Source organism: Rissa tridactyla, chromosome 6, assembly GCF_028500815.1.
Source record: "Rissa tridactyla isolate bRisTri1 chromosome 6, bRisTri1.patW.cur.20221130, whole genome shotgun sequence".
In the NCBI taxonomy this organism is placed as follows: Eukaryota; Metazoa; Chordata; class Aves; order Charadriiformes; family Laridae; genus Rissa; species Rissa tridactyla.
Window position 1 is genome coordinate 24,355,584 of NC_071471.1, and position 14,563 is coordinate 24,370,146.

At 39.6% G+C, this 14,563-nt stretch overlaps 1 protein-coding gene across 6 annotated transcripts in view; it reads right to left on the reverse strand.

The window, feature by feature from the left end:
• TFDP2 (transcription factor Dp-2) overlaps positions 1-14,563 on the reverse strand; it is a 60,970-nt gene that overhangs the window by 35,513 nt on the left and 10,894 nt on the right. For 5 of the 6 annotated variants that reach the window (XM_054205620.1, XM_054205614.1, XM_054205616.1 and 2 more), the window contains 2 exons: positions 13,112-13,205; positions 6,561-6,627 (listed from right to left, as the gene is read on the reverse strand). In XM_054205620.1, the coding sequence (XP_054061595.1) occupies positions 6,561-6,627; positions 13,112-13,126 (82 nt within the window). In that variant the 5' untranslated portion in view covers positions 13,127-13,205. Of the gene's footprint in view, positions 1-6,560; positions 6,628-13,111; positions 13,206-14,138; positions 14,190-14,563 lie in introns of those variants that run through there. The other variant, XM_054205618.1, reaches the window with a different exon arrangement.

Sequence of the window (14,563 nt, forward strand, 5' to 3'; positions counted from 1 at the left end):
TTGCTTCTTTCTTCCACACCCTATTAACTAGTAACTGTCAATTCACTGGTCATAGAAAAAAGTGGCTCAGTACCCAGTGTCTTCACTCGGATACAGACACACTGGGTCAGCCAACAGATTTTGTTTAGGAAGCAAACACAACAGTTAATCTGTGAAATGAACTCATTTTTTACGTGCAAGAGTATTCCCCATGAAAGATAACAAAATACGGTTTCAGTAACTTTTGTAATTTATTTTACAGGCACTTAGAAATTTAGAATTCTTTAAATTTTCAGGACATTACTGAAAATTAAGCTTGTGCTTTAGGTGACTTCTCTGTGTATTTAATTGACCTGATTTACTTTTCGGAATATCCCTTACTTGCAGGTCACGTACATCAAGTACTTTTACAATAAGCTAAAAGCATGCCAAAACAAGACCTTGGAAAATAATTAAAAATGCAACTTATCAAATAAAAGTTAATCCTTACTAGACTTTTTTTCTACTTACATCAGATATATTACCTCTTCATTCCTACCAGCAGCTACGAGTTTTGAATGAAACAACCTTGTTACAGACGACAGCTTGTTTGTTTTGGAAACAAACTCTCATTGGGAGTTTTCCGTCTCAAAGTCTGGTATGACTTTTTTTTCCCACCAAACCAAGACTTCCTGATCATTTCTACTGGTTTTGCTGTTGTTTTTGGTGAAACTATAATAATTACAATCAAATCCCAACTTCTCAATTTTATGAAAAACATTAACCCCTAAACCTAACTATTCTTGGTAAAATAGGTACTTAACAAGCAAACTTACAAGAATCTGCAGAGAGAATGACAGGATGCTTGGGAGGGTTGTCCAGGGGTCATCTTGTCAGAGCAGGCTGCCCAGGACCATGTCCAGATGACTTCTGAGTATCTCCAAGGATGGAGACTCCACAACTGCTCTGGGCAACCTCTGCCAGTGGTCAGTCACCCTCACAGTAAAAAAGTGTTTCCTGATGTTCAGAGGGAACCTCCTGCGTTTCAGTCAGTGCCCACGCCTCTGGTCCTGCCACTGGGCACCACTGGAAAGTCCCTGGCTCCATCCTCTATGCACCTTCCCTTCAGGTATTTATATACATTGATAAGTTCCCCCCTGAGCCTTCTGCAGACGACAGTCCCAACTCTCTGAGCCTTTCCTTGCATGAGAGATGCTGCAGTCCCTTGATGATCTCCACAGCCCTTGGCTGTACCCTCTCCGCTATGTCTGTGTCCCTCTTGCACTGAGGAGTCCCATAACTGGACCCAGCACTCCAGCAGTGGCCTCACCAGGGCCGAGTGGAGGGGACCTGCTGTCACCTCCCCTCCCCGTACCGCCCGGGACACCATTACCCTTCCTCCTGGCAGGGCCAGGCTCATGGTCACCTTGCTCCTCACCAGCAGCCCCAGGCCCCTTTCTGGAGCCTGTACTGGTGCAGGGGCCGTTTCCCCCGCCATGGCTCTCCCCAGCCCGCTGGGGTCCCCCCGGACAGCAGCAGGCCACTCTGTGGCCCCTCATCCCGGCCATTCCCAGTGCCGCTCCCTGTCACACCACTGGCGCTCCGCTCCCGCCGCTCGCCTTCAGTCAGGGGCTCGGACCCTGCGCTCCCCTCCCGGCCTCGGACGGCGGCGCCGGGCGGCCCCCGTCCCGCCGGAGTACCACGGCGTTAAGCTTAAACCAGGCAGGCCGAGAGCGGGGCTCCTGGGCGGCGATGGCGGCCCCAACTTGTCACCCGGGGGCGGCAGCAATGGCACAGGCGCGGCGGGCCCGGGGCGGCCGGAGCGGGCCGCGGCATCAAACCTGCCTTAACAAAGGCTGTCCTGTCCACCGGTGCAGACTGTCATCCACGGGGATATTCCCAAATTTACACCGACAATGTTAATTCAGGCGGTCCCACACAGCGGTACGGCCAAGGGGGCGCCTGGAAACTGAAGGAGTTGGAAGAGATTTTGCTGAGGCTACAGAGTCCTGATGGAAGAACGGCCAGTGTCTCTTGGGGGCAAAGCAAAGACACAAACCCCAAACCCACCGCTGGTTTGCCTCACGGACAGACTGCTTTGCTGGAGCAGGGCCAGGTCCCCCCCTGCCCCCATGCAGGGTGACCAGCAATGGCCCCTCGCCCAGGGCCACCCGGCTCCATCTCCACAGGGCAAGCACGAGCCTTTCACATCTGCAGGTGCTTTCAAATCGGAGTTCTCTGCATATCTTGTTTTGTTCCAAGGAATATTCAGGACACGCTGTCCCTTCACCTGTCACTGCAGAAGGTAACGAATTAACGCACTTCAGGTGTGTTCAATTAGAGTGCTTACCTGGTGGCACCACATCTCGTTGAATTTACAGCTGAGAAGCTCCTTGACTACCTGATTGCAAACCTTGATTTTATTACAGAGCTTCATACCTAGGCACCTCTGACGCTCAGTGGCTCAGGTAGCCTTAGGACTACTCCTCAAACTAGAAGGGAGCCCTCAAAGCCGCAGACATCCAAGGGATGCACCGAGGGCAGGTGAAGTGGCTCTATGGGACAAGTGACCAAGTGGTAATACAGGTGTGCCCTCTGCCTGGAATCAGCAGGAGATTTGATTTTCCATTTTTATAATCTCTATGAACAGGATTACAAGACTGGAAGTGTTTAATTTACTGACTGGGAATGTCTCCCAAACAGATTAAATTTTAAATTCTCCTGCTTACACATGCGACTTTTCAAACATGAACTCTACAGTATGTCTGATTTAATTCATTCACAGCTTGAAACAATCACCCAAAAACTGTAACTGAACTGTCACTATACAACTCACTTACAAACCTAATTGTACCTGTTTGAGAACTAACCTGAAATATTATACTTAATAATTTTAACTTAATAATAATAATTTAATATTATACTTAATAATCTATTTTAATGGGCCAACTCCACAAAGACATTTTGCCACTTAAACCAGGATTTTGCCTAAATAATGGAGTACCTTAGTTGTTGTCAACTAACTTCATTAGGCACCAAAGTTCTGCCTACAACCAGGAGTGTGTCGGTCTTGTTAGCATGGACCGTACCAGGAGTTTCTCCCAACGGGCACAATCCATGATAAAACACTAGTAGAATACCCAACACATCTGTACAGGTCTCTCCCCAAGGCTAAGCACAGACTCTGGTCTCCAAAACCTGCGAGGAACATCCCTTCTGCATTCAGTAACCGAAGAGTATTCATTCACTAAAGAACGAGAACCAGGGCCAATTTCTTCTGCCTGGGAGAATTAAAATGCAGGTCTCCTACAGGAATAGTTTTAATCACTAGTCTGCCAGGCATTTTCAGATAAGGAAATGAAGCACAGTCAGCCCAGTTTGCCACAGCTGAACAGTTTTGACTGTAACAATAAGAATCTATTACGTGAAAGACTGAGTGAAAACACGAGTGAAAATGACTTTCAGAAAGGAGATACCCAGACTGTGCTGCGTGGACTACTTAAAATATTTTACCAAATGCCTTGGAACAAGCGGTCCCTGGCATTAGACGGGTACCCTGGCAATTAGTCAAGAGCCATCCGCACGTGGCATTCCCTTTCAGATCCACTGAGTATTCATTTCAAGAAGAGGAGAAAGAAGCTCCAAATGGAGATCCTTTAGCCAAAAAAGCCTGTTGCCTATGTGCAAAACATGTAGGAAAGTAAATTGGCTGTTGAACGGGAATTGTTCACTAAACAAAGTGAACAACATTCTGAGTTAATGCTCTGCTGAGCACTGTGAATTTCTTCTATGCACACCTAGAAAGAAAAATCTAGCTCCCTTCAAAATTAGGCAGCAAGTCTTTTCATAAGGATTACAAATGTGGAGGTATGTGCTCTGATTCTACAATCATCACATTTAAAAGATGAAATTCCTTAGTAAATTTGTATTGCATTTAGATACACCAGGTGCCAGAAATGCTTCTTTTTCCCAGTCATTATCTATACAAGGAATAAAAAAAATACGGTAAGTATTCTAAAAAGCCTGCATCAAAAAAACTACAGCAAGACCATAGTATTCACTACCAAGCACAGGAAACAAGCAAGCAATAAGAAAAACTGAACACCCAAATAAACCAAACAACCTGCCAACCTACTTAGGAACAGTAATTCAGATTTAAAAATCATCAGAAGTGACACAGCATGTACTTTAGGACTTACAGATTAGATTGCAATACCTAAGCAGTCTGTGAGCATTAGCTTCTCCTGTAGCAAAATAAACCTGGAAAATATCCAGAGGTTGTGTATGGACACTACAGGTCATGGTGGGAAAGATAAATGGAGCCTGATCAAACCCACGCTGGAACAGCAGCAACAGAGTAACTGCTTCAGATGGTCCGGGGGAGAAACTTGGGGAGAATGAGATTCTGAAAGGTAAGCCTCTGACCAGAAAAAAAAGCAGAAAAAGTAATTTTAGAGCACAAAGGTCAAGTGAGCTATTTTGATTATGCATTTTTAGTGTTGAAAAGCCAGAAAACTTCCCCTAGCTAACTATATATACTGGTGCTAATACTACAGAATGAGACTGCAGCTCTATGAGTACATAAAGAGCAATAGCTGATTCATTAAGTATTTCAAGACATTGTCTTGAAATTTGAAACAGCATCCTCAAAGATCCAGGCTGCAGTCCACTCTTATTAGGCAAAGTGGCAGAGCTGTGGGTTTACCTAGAACAGTCCAGCATTTTTCAAAATTAAAGCCAGTGAAACCAGGATTACACAATAGATTTCATAGTATAATAAAAGATTAGAGTTCATAAAAAAAAAAAAAAAAAAGGAAGACAAAAAATTTGCAAGGAATTTTCTATGTGCTCATGGCTCAGCACTGGAATCTGAATAGTGTTCCTTTAATGTGATATTGGTACGAAATTAGTAAGTTTGTACTAGAAGCAAACAAGTAAACGCACACCACAAATAATTATCTTTTTGGAACAAAAAAAATTAAATTAAATGCAACTTTTCTAAACATAAATTTTTAGCACTTGGAATCTGATGCTTTCAAAAGATCCTTATTTGAGCAAAGGGCCTCTCTCACTCTTGAACATATAAATTCATCATGCTTCAGTCTAAGAATACTGTGAAGGCACATTATGAACTTCAATGCCGGATAAAACAATAAAAACTGTATTAATTGGGAAGTTCACAAAGCTGTGTTAAGAGATAGTGGATCTGAATGCCTGTTTGGAGTTTCTTCTCCCCTCAATTTGCAGAGTTCAACAGTAAACATGCCAGAAGAAGTAACGGATACTTCAGACTGAAAGGAGGAGACAGCTTAGGCACTGGCATTCAAGTTTTTCCAGCTTCTGATTAAATATTTTTGATGAAATATTTTGAGAATATCTGATTCTCCAAGCCAGTGTGAACAAGAGGTTATACTTCAACAGAGATGTCAGTGATTTTTAATTATACCTCAAGGTTAAAAAAAAAATGAAAATAATTAGAGCATAACATTTTAGAAAATACAGAAGAATGGAGGTAAATAATACATCTATCAGCCCAGAAGGAAAATCTAATAAAGACTGGGACCAGGATGACTGAGATATTACTACTAACAGTAATGTTCTATACTTCATAACGTTATTCAAGTCAGTTATTCTCTGAACAAATCAATAGCTTGCCTCAGAAATTATTTGAAAACGTTGCATGTATTTTAGTCTTTTTCTGTAGTATCATGACACAATCACAAAATAATGAAACGCAAAGGGCAATTATCTCACCAATGCACAATAAATTAATTCTTAAAGGCCTAAAATGAATCTGTAATGTTCTGCATAGTCAAGAAAACTAGGAAGATACTGTAGCTCTAGACCTTGTCTGTTTAGTGTCTCTCATTTTTTCAGACTCCGAAGTCTGATACACCTAAACTGTCATAATGAGCCAAAAATCATTCCTCCAGCTGGTAGATGCATTTGTTTATTGCAGTGGATAACAGCAAATCTGTATTTCCTCAGAAAGGTTGATTGAAGCATTTCCTGAATTGTAACTCCTCAAGTTTTGTAATACTGATAAGGGGCTGCAGTTTTATTTTATTGGAATCCTATAGCTGTTCTGACTGCCACCACACTCGTTTAGTCAAAAGTGATTAATCTAGAAATGCCAAGATGAACAGGATATGACAAAATATAATTATTATTGCAAATTATCCAGAATGCTTATAAAAGTACCACAAGATATCACTGACCATGAAGTCTGGCTTAACCTTCTCTCCCATTTGGACAACAAAAGAGTCTGGGAAGTTTAAAGGTGGGGTGGAAATCAGGAAATTCAGCACATTATTCACCATCAAGGAAAGAAAAAAAGGGCTTATTTTATCCTCTAATTATTTTTACTACAGTCTCCTTTTCCCTCTGAAAACCTGAAGACCAGCAACACTTGCATGTCAGTAACAAAACATCTACCAGTGCAGGTGTACGAAATACATTTTGAACATCTAAGTTCTGAGTCTCCCAAAACCGAACCAACCATATGCAGTGAAATCAGCAATAATACTGATTTAGTAAACATAAGAGAGAAATAAGTCTTAACGTATCCTTCTTTTCTATGTATACAAATAGAATTCTCTTACCTTTTGTTGGACTCTGGTTCTGATCTATAAATCCTTTCAAGTCTCCATTTGTGGAAGTCACACCAACCTGAACAAAACATTTTTGAAGTCTTAAAATATGATAAACCTTTCTATGTTTTCTAGTACACAACTAGCAGTATTATGAAAGTAATCTGCTCTGCATTTCTGAAACATCATAATCCTATGGATAGCAGTCTAACAAGAGCATGAGATTCAAAGCAAAGAATCCAAGACATTTACTGTGTATATATGAAGACAAACTCTAATTTTTAAGTTCTTACATAAAAAAACCCCTGAATATTCTGATACTGTACTATACATGACCCAAGCAGCACATTCTGGCTGTTGCGGTGTAAGTCACTGGCCCCTCCAAGTCAGACAGAGCAACTGCCACCAATAGCACAGCAGAAATCTGCCTGATGTCCAGTACTGTCAGTGCTAAGCTACACGGTCTACAGGTCTGAGGAGGTGTGACTCTTGATGCATTTTAAATACATTCCCTAGGCTTCAGAGATAAACTGATTTACACTGAGGGTCAATTACCAGAGACATAGGGAATTTAACTTATAAACAGAACAGTGCACCTCAGATTTTGGCATGTACACAAAGCATAGAAAGGTGGAGTTTGCATAGAAAAATGCAAGATCACTGCTCCTGGATAAGGGAGAGAAGAGATGGAAAGTCCCTCAGATCCCAGCTAACAAGGGATGGGCCCAGCAACAGCAAGCGACGATAAGGCATTCTGCAGTTTCAGAGCATTATGCTTGCACCACCTTAGTAACCCCTGCTCAACAAAGCATTTTGGTTTGCTTCCAAGACGGAAGCTGTGATAAGCACTGACTGAGCTCCATTGGAGCAGTAGGCAATTAAAATAAATACTACAAAATCTCTTTTGAAAATATTATAAAATTTGAGTACTTTGTAAACAATTGGGACAAAGGGTTCAGGTATCCAAGTTAAGAAAAACCAATCATACAATCAAGGATCAAATATTTGCTTTATTTTACAGAAATATGGAATAATAATGGAACATATGCTAGGGCCGCTCATAGAATTTTAATCATATCAAATTAGAGAATCATTTGACTGCAGGCAAATTAAATGTTAGCAACATAACACTAAAATAGACTACACAAGAACAAAAAGTACCTATTACAAGCATTCAGTCACTTGGTTCCGCTAGAGAGCTTGTGTTTGGCAAGTAGTTTTTGAAGGGGAAAATCTGCACACAGCATTGTGACAGATGCTTTTGAAACTACTTTTATTGAGATTGTTTTCACCATCAGAAGCAACATACAAACATTAATTGTTGCTGCCCTGCCCTGATCATGAAATAATCTAAATGAGCAAAGTTACGTGCTTCCGTAAACAAGCCCATAGAGATGTTCAATATAGTTCATCAATTTATCTCAAGTGTTGTCTGTATCAGACTTCCTCTTTCCTATCACACACAACTAGATGGTCATATACTATTTCCAATGGGCAAAGAAGTGCTTTGGTCATTGCAGGCTACAGTATCAGCACAAGTTGCTTTTGAAACAGAGCAAGTCTGCCTCATTTTTTCCTCCCCGTTTTCCCTTTTTCCCCCGCAGGTGGCAGCGGTGCAGAGGCAATGCAGCAGGGCTGGGGAGGACCGAACAGGAACGCCTGGATTTGAGCAGGGGAAAGAGCAGGAAGACATGAAAACAAACGCAAAACGTCTCCTATCGCTTTTTGGTAGCAGGTCCGTACAGAAAACAGCAGCATTCTATATTCTTCCCCCGAATGCTTGGGCAGAAAGGAATGCTCATGTTAGGATTCCTTACACTAAAAATGTATTCTTGAGGAGATCTTTAAAATAGAGGTCGGAAAGGGGAGTAAATTGCATAGCATATAGCATTGAAAGGGCATTATGACTGCAAAGTCAAGATGAAGAGCCAGCACTCTTGGATCATACTACTGCTGCCTTTGCACAATAAATAACAGTACCAGCTTCTCCCTAGGACCCCTGCCTCTGCGAGAAATGGAGAAACACAAATAGGGGAAAATTTTAATTCAGAGAAAGAACAGGGAGCCACAGGGATAAATATCAGGTATTAGATATAAGGGCCTTAACTTGTTCCAAGAGAAAGGGTATGAATTAGGATTCCCATGAACACCTTCAAAGACAGCACTGCAATTTGTTCACAATTGAACCTTTAGCTCTAGATTTACAACTGTACATTTCCCTATTGATTCATATTGGTGCTTCAGTTAAACACTGAAGATGATATACATATGCACCGTCAGCCCAAGATGACTCTCCAGCCATTAAGAAAATTCAAACATTTACATTTAATTCTCTGAAAGATTTAGATTATTTAACTGGTTCAGTATCTAAGGAAGTATAACAAAGTACTTGAGTCCTTTTTTTGTGTGTGTATCCTGTACTTCAGTGATCCAAATGATATAAAATTACATCAAAATTTGAGTTTGTATAGAAATATGTATTTTCATTATGATGGTCCCAGTAACACATTTATAAAAGGCATCCAATGAACAGGATAACTTCTCTCAATTTTATAATCTTTGTATCTAAATTTAGAAGAGCTTGAAAACAAACTTGAATTTCATGACAACTTAAATGAGAAGTGCAGTAGATCTAAAGGGATTTGTTAATCTAACAGAAAAATTATCATAACTAAGTCCTCAGAAGAAGCAAAGTGTGATGCAATATTACAATACTGCAGCAGAACGAGAACTTTATAGTATTGCATTTTGATGTCACAAAGGTTCCAGGCCATGTTGTTAGCTGGAGACTGTACCACCCACAACTTCGAGGAATCTTGTCATTTAACCACTCCTAAGCTGAAACCAGCCAACAATCCAATGCTTACATAGGTATCATTTATTACTTCTTGTAAGGCTCGCCTGATATTTCTGCTTTATAACACTGTCCCAGAGTGTCTGGATTACTGGGTATGGCAGGAGCTGGACTCTTGCTTCTGTGCATCTGCAGCAAGATGAATCCAGCCATGAAGAAAGATGAAATAAGCACTTTGCAGGCTTTTGCATCCTAATAAATATTTTCATCAAGTTTTTTCCCCTCTCCTGGCAGGTGACTAAGAAGTTTCCAAATGGGATAAGGGGAAAGAAAAAAAGAATCACAACGAGAGTCTTGGATGGGGCAAACCGTCAACGAGCTGCTCTTGTAGCTTATCAGCCTTCTCCATTGCTTGACATACTGTTCAGGTAGCAAGTCTCCACCTGCAATCCTTCCATTTCCTTACAGAAATTAACTTTCCAATTAACATGAAAAGATTTTGTTCTCTCTGCCCTAGAATTAATCCAGGTTATAGCATGCAGAAGTTATAAATGGGTAGGGAATCCACTAACCGGTGTTTTCTTATACCCGCAAGCCCTAACAGACTCATTTGTAGACATAGTGTAGTAGTATCACTTACAGAAACAACTCTAGGATCAAAAAAGGGCACTCTCACCATAAACTAAAAGAAATCTGTGTGGACTATCACTGCAGAACAACTAGTGTCCTTTACATTGTTTTTCAAGAGTTTCCTGTGTAAGATAGGTGTTAGGGCTTGTATAAGGCCCTCTTGATCAACTCAAGCAGTTAAACTGTTTTCTGCCACATTGACGTGTGAAAGGAGAGCTATTACAGCCATTTAACTGACCTCATCTATGACAAGACAACCACCCTCGGAGAAGCGGTGACAAATAACTTCACAAGCAGGAGTATATAAATTCAGATCAGACAATCAAAACTAACAGTCTTATTCAAATAATCTGCTCGAGTCATATTATTTACTTTGTCCTAAAAATAAGTTACCATGAGTATTTACTCATTTTTCCTCTTTCTAAATACTGTTTTGGTGTCTTCTTACCTGAAGGAAAGATGGGAACGGAAGTGCAAAACAGGCAAGAAAAATACATGTTACGATATAAGCAAAGAATGAAACAACCCATTATGACAGGGTGATTTAAATTACATCTGGGTACAATGTATTTGGTAAGCATGTAAACATCTCATCTCCAAGAGAATCTGTAACTTTTATTCAACATTTTATTATTCATAGCTGGTTTTGGTTGGATTTATTTTCTAAGGAAGGCCAAATTACCCATAAGCGATATTCCACAAGCAGATACTAGAAAGTGCCCTGCATTTACAGAAAGCAAGCAGTGAGCCCAGTCTTGATAATTCTCCCATCATGTACTCAAAAATTAGCAAGGAAAAACAGTGATGGCGAACGTTATTCATCTTACATACACATTCAATCTATGGAAACATTTTTGCTATGCGCTTGAAGTGCAAGCTTTCTTGGAGACAACATTGCTCAACACAGCTTATGGATGTGAGATGCAAAGACATTTTAGCCTAAACTCACAGCACTTCGCTTTTGCGATGCATCAGGAGCACAAACATCCGTAGACTACTGCATCCCAGTTGAGGGGCAGTGATTTCAGACCACAGACGTGACAGTTTCTTGAGGTGTGCATGTCTGATGAAAAATATGGGCCCTTTAGAGTTTCCCAGATGTCCAAATTCTAGCACTTTAAAGTTCCCTTTCCTTGACGCTTCAATAGGAAGCAAAAAAACGGAAATACTTCTGCAGAGAAGCTTTCCCTCAACTCACTCTGCACATCATTAAAATGTTTCAGATAGCATAACAGACAAACACTAACCTTACATTTGAAACAGGTTTCAGACTGCAGAAACCCATAGCCATATGCTAAACCCTGGAACTCTGCAAATTCAGAAGCATTTTTGGGCCTTCTAATAGCGATAGAAAACACTAGAGCTGACACTGTTGGCCCAAGTGTGCAGTTCTGAGTAACGAAGGTTGCGAAATCCTAAAGAAGTGCTACAACTAAGGACAGAAAGCATATGACCATCCTTGTTTTTACACATTTATTTTGCAAATCCTTTGAACAGGTATATTTAACAAACGTGGAAACTGAGTTCTACTCATTTGCAACACAGTAACTGATTTTTTAAAAATAAACCCACAAACATTAGCTAAATAGCTAGATTTGCATAGTTTAATATGCAAAATTTCAAAACAATAAAATATTTATTCTATAAAATAACTATAGCCTTGTGTTAAAGTGAACAACAAAAAAACGTATTTCTATACTCAGCACAAGAGTAGGTTGCCCAGACTGAATGGCATATGCCTATCCTCAGAGGTTTTCAAAACCCAAAGCCCTGAGCAGTCCTGAACAAAGCACCAAGTAACTGGTTTCTGAATTCAAGTATCAAAGAGCTTTATGCAAAGCACCACAGTAGATGGCCTCCTGAGGTCCCTTCTAACTTACGTCACTCTATGACTCTATCACACAACACTCCATGGATGTTATTGGCATTGGTATTTATCCTTTGACTGCACTGAACAAAAGGTCAAAACTACATACGATTTGGATTTGTGCAGCTGCTCCACAGACATCCGTAGAATCACCTATTTATACTACAGTTGAATACAGCTTATGAAATAAAGAAGTCAAAGGGTTTTGCATATACACATCAATTTATTTTGTGGCTTGGTCAGCTTGAATCAAACAGTCAGACATAAGACTTCTGAAAGCCTTACCTGGACCTACATATCAAATGCAATTATTAATAAAGCCAACAGAAAAGAAATTTCAAAGACTTGAGAATTAATTTAGCCAAACTATGCCCTTGGCATCAATCTAACCAAATAGGCACAAAAGCTTTTGCAGTTACTGAACAGCCAGCCATCCTAGGGCTACCCACAATTTTACTGTGGGGTACTTTGTTAGTCATGTTGCTTCTTAAACCTATTGAGATTTAATTAGACTGCAGGATGCCCTATCAAAGGCAGTCAACTTTGGGCCCAGGGCTCAAAGTCATACTCAACTCACTGACCACCAAGCTTAATCCAAACTGTTCTCTATACAAATTGTGTACCTCAGGAAGCACAGCTAATTAGGCAGAAAATTAATGTCAGGATGTTAGACATTTCATAAGCTTCCTCATAACTAAGGATAGAGAAGTCACATATAGAGCCTCTAGACACCACACTACAGGCTTGTTAAAGGGGCAGATGAAGAAACAGGAAGACCCTCAGCCTTCTAGAAACCAAGAGCGTACCAACACGAGTAAGGAACTATGCTGTCTTTCTGTTCTTTCTTGAGTTTTGAGACTCAGAAGAAGGATTTTACTGTGATGCAAAGGTGAGATGCTACAACAAAATGCAAAGTGCTCTGATAAGTTTGAAACAATGTTAGAGGAATCACAGTATATCTCAAGTTGGAAGGGACCCATAAGGATCAATACGGAAACAGCATAAAGCATTGCCCCAGTTACCAACCTGACCTATAGCTGAATAAACTCCACATCCTTAAAGAGCTTCTAACCAGTTTAAATTTATCAAAATACTGCAGAAGATGATGGGGAACATATTTGTGGTACACAAAAATCAGACAAGATTTTTGAATTTGAAGTTCTTTGTGTTTGATTTCTTATATGGACAAATACAAGAAATCAAAGACCTTCAAATTCTGAAAGCCAGAAGTGCCAATATAAAAAGTAATACAAGTTGTAGAATTATACTTACATTTTTTGCCGTCATGTCAGACAATATTGCTTTATATTCCGTAAAACCATAAGATATCCCTTTTCATGTTCACAGAATCTTTAAAATGAACATCCTGTAAGAAAGTTAATAGAATATCTTAGTTAAAATGTATTTTCAGTTACCTCTCTAGCTGAAACCCTGCATCTCCAGAGGACAGATTTTTTTTTTTTTTTTGCTTTTTGATAAAATCAGTCACCACAATAGTCAGGTTCTGTATGCATAGTAAAAATGTACATTGCTTGGATTAGTCAGAGATGTAATCTTACATATAAAGGGCCAACTTACATAGAGGCCTAACTATATTAATGTGCTAGAGAAGCATGTCATGCCATTACTAAAGTCTTGTAATTAAAACCATGCAATCATTTGCATCTAATGCAGATTGACTCTAAAAACTGGAAGTGAATTAATTCTCTCCATCGTCTCTTTAGCCTCCAAGAACAGAGAGAGCTTCTAATTCCATCACTGCAGACATCCAAAGATCTTGGTAGAAAGTAGGAAATACTACGAAATGCATATACACAGCAAACATTAAGTACTTTTAGGAAACATCCAAGAAAAAACATTCCAGTTCAAACTAATCTTAATAATATTTTCAGGCTTTTTTATTAATCCTATGTAATTAGAATTATAATATTATAATTCCAGGAAAAGACAAACATTTTGGTATACTGAAAAATACTAAAAGCAATTTCTTTTTTAAATCAAAGCTTCCAGAAGTCTTACGGGAAACAGAAGAAAACAAGTTACAAATCAATGCTGGCAGCACAAATCATTTTAAAGACAGAATTAACTTCACAAAGCTTTTAAGTACTTTGAAAGTACTTTATAAGTAGTACTAGCTGTTAAAGAATGAACTACAAAAGACATCTGAATTGCACTTGGATGTATAAGAGAGGAAGAACTGTTCACACTTTCAAGTGTGGAATCAATTCAGCAAAATCTTTTGGAAGACACCTGAAGTAGTTACTAAACATGAGTCACAACCATTTTCAGTAGAACTCACCAATTACAAAAGCCAGGTGCAATTCATGCAATCTCCTCTGTATTCTAACCTACACAAAGTTCGAGAACAGCCAGTATCTTCACCTCCCTTCTAGAAAACTGACAAAAATTGTTTCAGTAGTGTGCATAGCTAATAGGGAGCTCTACCATCACTGCATTATTGTTTTGGGCAATCCAGAATAATTTTAAATTCTAGGATGTTTCTATAGATGTCTTGGTTTATTCACACATCACATCAATTAAACTGTTATTAGAGTTAGTGGTAAAACATTTTATTCAACTTAGATGTGTTCTCCATTCCCTTTTGAATGAGTTGTATTTATCTTCCTTAGTGCCTCAATTTATCATAGCCATAATTAAGCAGCCACTCCAGCACATGAACACCACACAATTCTACCATGAAAACTTGTTTTAGTTTCACAACAA